The following is a 3,587-nucleotide window of genomic DNA, read 5'->3' as shown; positions in this document are numbered from 1 at the left end:
TAAGAGAGGAACGCACATGTAAAAGAAAAGAAGGAAACATTACAAGTCAACATAAACCATAACGTTAAAGGTGCAAACTCCAACTCAAACAAAAAGTGAAAATAATGTTTTTAACCACTTGACCATAATCATTTTTCAGAAAATTTGTGGCCTCAGAAAATTTGTGGCCTAAAGCCCTTTCCTCACTGGCCTTATGGGGGGGACGCCCTGCCAATACATATTACAAACCTCAACATGCAGACAAACCCTTTAGCTAGATTCTATTCAACAGGAAATGAGGGAGACTTTAGTATTCGTGACACCACGTCATGTCTATATATGGATTATAAAGAAACTCAAACCCGATGACCATTCATTAACCAAGAAGAAAGCTTCTTTGAATTATGTCTCTGCTTCACGCGCATGTTTCCAACCATCTTTTTCATTAAATGCTTCTTTGGATGCTGAGCTGTAAATGCCATTATACGTCGTCTGCCTTGTGTGTCGTTCACTGTGCTCCTAATCACGCTCAGTTCACCAATAAAGCTGGCAAATACATTTCACAAATTGAAACATAGTAGACGGATAAAACGTTCTTCTCTTGAAACAAAAGCACTCACTTCGTTCTTCTTGTACTGTATTCCATGTCTACTCTAGGAAAGCACTTGTGACAGCCATAGGAGGCTTGTAACTTCCATTCTATATGCATCAATCTTGATGAATTCACTGTGGTTCCACTGATGATTCTAAAGTATGTCTTCTCATCAAGTAACTCATACTGCCATCACCATAAATCAATTTCAGCATCAAACAATAGAAATATTGTCTTTGAAACTTTATAGTATGAGGTGTGGCAGAAGTAACATACCACACGATAAAGTTATCCCTTATGGGTTCTCCTATAACTCCTAAAAGTAATGCCTGAAGATCTATATAGATCACCACTTTCATCCTATATAACAGACTAACAACATTACAGTTATATGTATGCCGTAAAAGCTGAAGAATGTACTTACATCGACTATACGGTGAAGGCAGGAGAGAAAACATGCATCATTACAGTTTTGCATGGACGATATCATCAGTTAAACGTTACTATGTTGTGCAAACATGGAAGTGGCCCCATTTGACTGTTTATCACCCTGACCAATCAAACTACATATTAATAAATGAATACTCTGTTTTTAATTAAAAAGCCTGAAATTCAAATCCAAACTATATAACCTAAACCAATTATCAAACTTGTTCACTACTTCCAACAATTTCAAATTCCGAACACATGTGTTCATTGCTTTGTAAGATTTTAGTTTCACTTAGTGACTCTCTCAGACACGAATTAAATATTTTTAGGATTTAGACACGAATCTCTTAGAAGGCCACAAAGCAAATAGGAACAAAAAACTTCTTTCTCGATGAGCTTGGTGAAGAAGCGCTTGGCTTGATCAGCAGAGTCATCGCTGCGGTAGACATCGATAGAGGAGAGTCAGACAGTTTGAAGTTGAGTTTGCTCCACTTCAGTGCAACTGAAAGAAACATAGTTCTGCCCATTTTAATCGATAGAGGTTGATTAAAGTTGAGTTCTTGAAACTGACATAGTTCTATAATCTACCTACATCAGTTCAATTCCTGATTTATAAAAATGATAAGTGTTAGCGCTAAGACAAAGAGTGGCTCAGTTTATGCTTTTGAAACAAAAGCACTCACTTGGCTCATCAGTCTGGCTTGGATAGCTATATGAGCATCACATATCTCATACTCCAATGCTACTTTTGAAAAAATCACATAAACATGAGGAGAGAAATATAGAGCTTGGACCAAACTCAGCCATCCATTATTCATCTCACATGAATCACCTTATTTACACCATGAGCAACCCTGTATCTCCACAACACGTATCTCTTAATAAGAAGAACAGTCAAAAGCAATCCAAATTTGCAATTTTTCCAGTGACAACGCTTTTAGCGAGAATCTATTGAACAACTCAAATATGCATAAATAAACATTTTATTTTCCGGTAACTTTAATACTCAAATATTATCAACTATCAATTGATTAAGCAAAACTGAAAAGAGTTCCCATGTAGAAATCATTGAACACACAAGTCACAACACACTAATTCTCTCTCCATCATCTTAGGCACGGATCATCTGTTGAATCAAATTTTCAATACAACCATCAATAAGCATTTTCTTTGTCATAGATTTCATGTCATAGTTGTGTGATAAATGGGGTGTGTGTTTTTACCACTTTGCAGTTGTTGTATCTTCTTCTGCGAAAGCTTGAGCTACTTCTGCTTCGGCCTCTGCTAACTCTGCATCCTTTGCAGCTTCTTCAGCCACTGCCATGGCAGGCTCTGCCTCTGCAACTGCCTGTGCTGCAATCGCTGCCGCGTTATGTACGTTCATAGTCTTCAGTCTGGCTAACTCCGGATCAATCTGTGCGTTTGTCTCAACATTCACTTCATCTCCGTCTGTTTTAGGTGAAGGCAAAGAGAGACTTCTCTGTTTTCCAGAAGATGTCCCTAAATGTTTTCTTCTGTGGGAAGACAATGGAGTGGAGTTTGGACTTAACTTGTAACAGAGAAAATCAAGTTATGGTGAATGAAGCATGTCTCTGCTCTATATCTATATGCACACGATACCTACGGTCAAATGATTGTATTGACTCTCACCTTGATAAGTTTCCGACAAGCTGTCAAGTACTTTAGCTTGGCCAACAGCAACCGTTTGAAGTCTGGTGGAGCGTGATATTGTTCATATACAACCAAAATAAAAGGAAAAAAGGTACAGTCAATGACTTCACAAAATCTATTTAACAGCATATCAATTCACAGAGGATCATCAGTGTATATTGAGAAAAAGGAAGTGAGAACTAAAACTGAATACCTCAATGTAGGTAACAATTGATGTTGCTTCCATTATAAGGCTATCCAGCCTGCAACATTTTTTTTTTAAAAGTTACAAACTGTCTAAAACAATAAATTCAAACTATATAATGTAAAAGTAGTGTGACTTTCACCACTTAAACCCTCATCATAATCCCACAATTATAAGATGGGAGAATACAGCTCACGTGCTATCACAATCATTATCTTGACAATCATACAAAAGTATATAACATGAAAAGAAAAACTGCAAGTGGACGATAGATGATACTATGGCAGCGAAGACGATTTGAACAAAGTTTACAAAAGGCGTGAACAGAGAGAGGCTCACATCATTATCACATAAACATAATATAACACATTATAGATCCACAGCAAAAAAAAATGTGAATAGGAACCTTTCCCTAACCATACCCACACACATTTTCTGTTCTTCTGAATCTAAAATTTTTATCTTATTTTTTGCTCAAAAATCACTTATCTTTTTTTGCTTATATATACTTGTAGTTATTGTTTTCCATTTTAATATACATATAATCTTTAAAAACTCTTAAAGTTTTACTTTTGATTCATGTTAAACTAAATTAATATATTTTTGGTACATCAGTTAATTAATACTTTTTAACACAATCCAAATTTTCAAAACTTCACTACATTCCAATTTTTTTTTGTATGATAAATTATCAACACCATTTTAATCAATACTTTTGAGGAATGACAAATA

The 3,587-nt window shown here is 35.7% G+C and overlaps 1 protein-coding gene across 18 annotated transcripts; it reads right to left on the bottom strand.

Annotated features, from left to right (window-relative positions):
• On the bottom strand, window positions 1-3,290 carry LOC106424985 (telomere repeat-binding factor 1). Of its 18 annotated transcripts, none has more exons than XR_007324033.1 (9): window positions 2,865-3,277; window positions 2,651-2,712; window positions 2,224-2,514; window positions 1,684-1,854; window positions 1,593-1,605; window positions 996-1,502; window positions 848-931; window positions 600-757; window positions 1-525 (listed from the first exon to the last, which is right to left on the bottom strand). XR_007324033.1 is itself a non-coding variant. In XM_048758751.1 (4 exons), exons 1-4 carry the CDS (start codon window positions 2,798-2,800, stop codon window positions 1,710-1,712), a joined length of 531 nt encoding a protein of 176 aa, XP_048614708.1. In that variant the 5' UTR covers window positions 2,801-2,858; the 3' UTR covers window positions 1,510-1,709. The 18 variants fall into 18 exon arrangements, 1 of the variants encoding a protein (XP_048614708.1); XR_007324036.1 differs by lacking the exon at window positions 1,593-1,605 and having other exon boundaries at window positions 1,684-1,742; window positions 1,833-1,854; window positions 2,865-3,276; XR_007324030.1 differs by having other exon boundaries at window positions 1,684-2,514; window positions 2,865-3,287.
• Between the last annotated feature and the right edge of the window lie 297 nt (window positions 3,291-3,587).

Source organism: Brassica napus, chromosome C5 (assembly GCF_020379485.1).
Source record: "Brassica napus cultivar Da-Ae chromosome C5, Da-Ae, whole genome shotgun sequence".
NCBI classification, from domain to species: Eukaryota; Viridiplantae; Streptophyta; class Magnoliopsida; order Brassicales; family Brassicaceae; genus Brassica; species Brassica napus.
This window is presented reverse-complemented; position numbering and strand designations above follow the sequence as displayed.

What these genes read in the sequence shown, in the direction of transcription:
- LOC106424985 (XM_048758751.1), bottom strand. Translation starts at nt 2,800, where the DNA reads ATGCTGTTAAATAGATTTTGTGAAGTCATTGACTGTACCTTTTTTCCT. An exon ending in CTTGTCGGAAACTTATCAAG is followed by an intron (nt 2,550 to 2,650) that starts GTGAGAGTCAAT and finishes CTCTGTTACAAG; the next exon opens with TTAAGTCCAAACTCCACTCC. An exon ending in TTGCTCATGGTGTAAATAAG is followed by an intron (nt 1,743 to 1,832) that starts GTGATTCATGTG and finishes TTTCAAAAGTAG; the next exon opens with CATTGGAGTATGAGATATGT.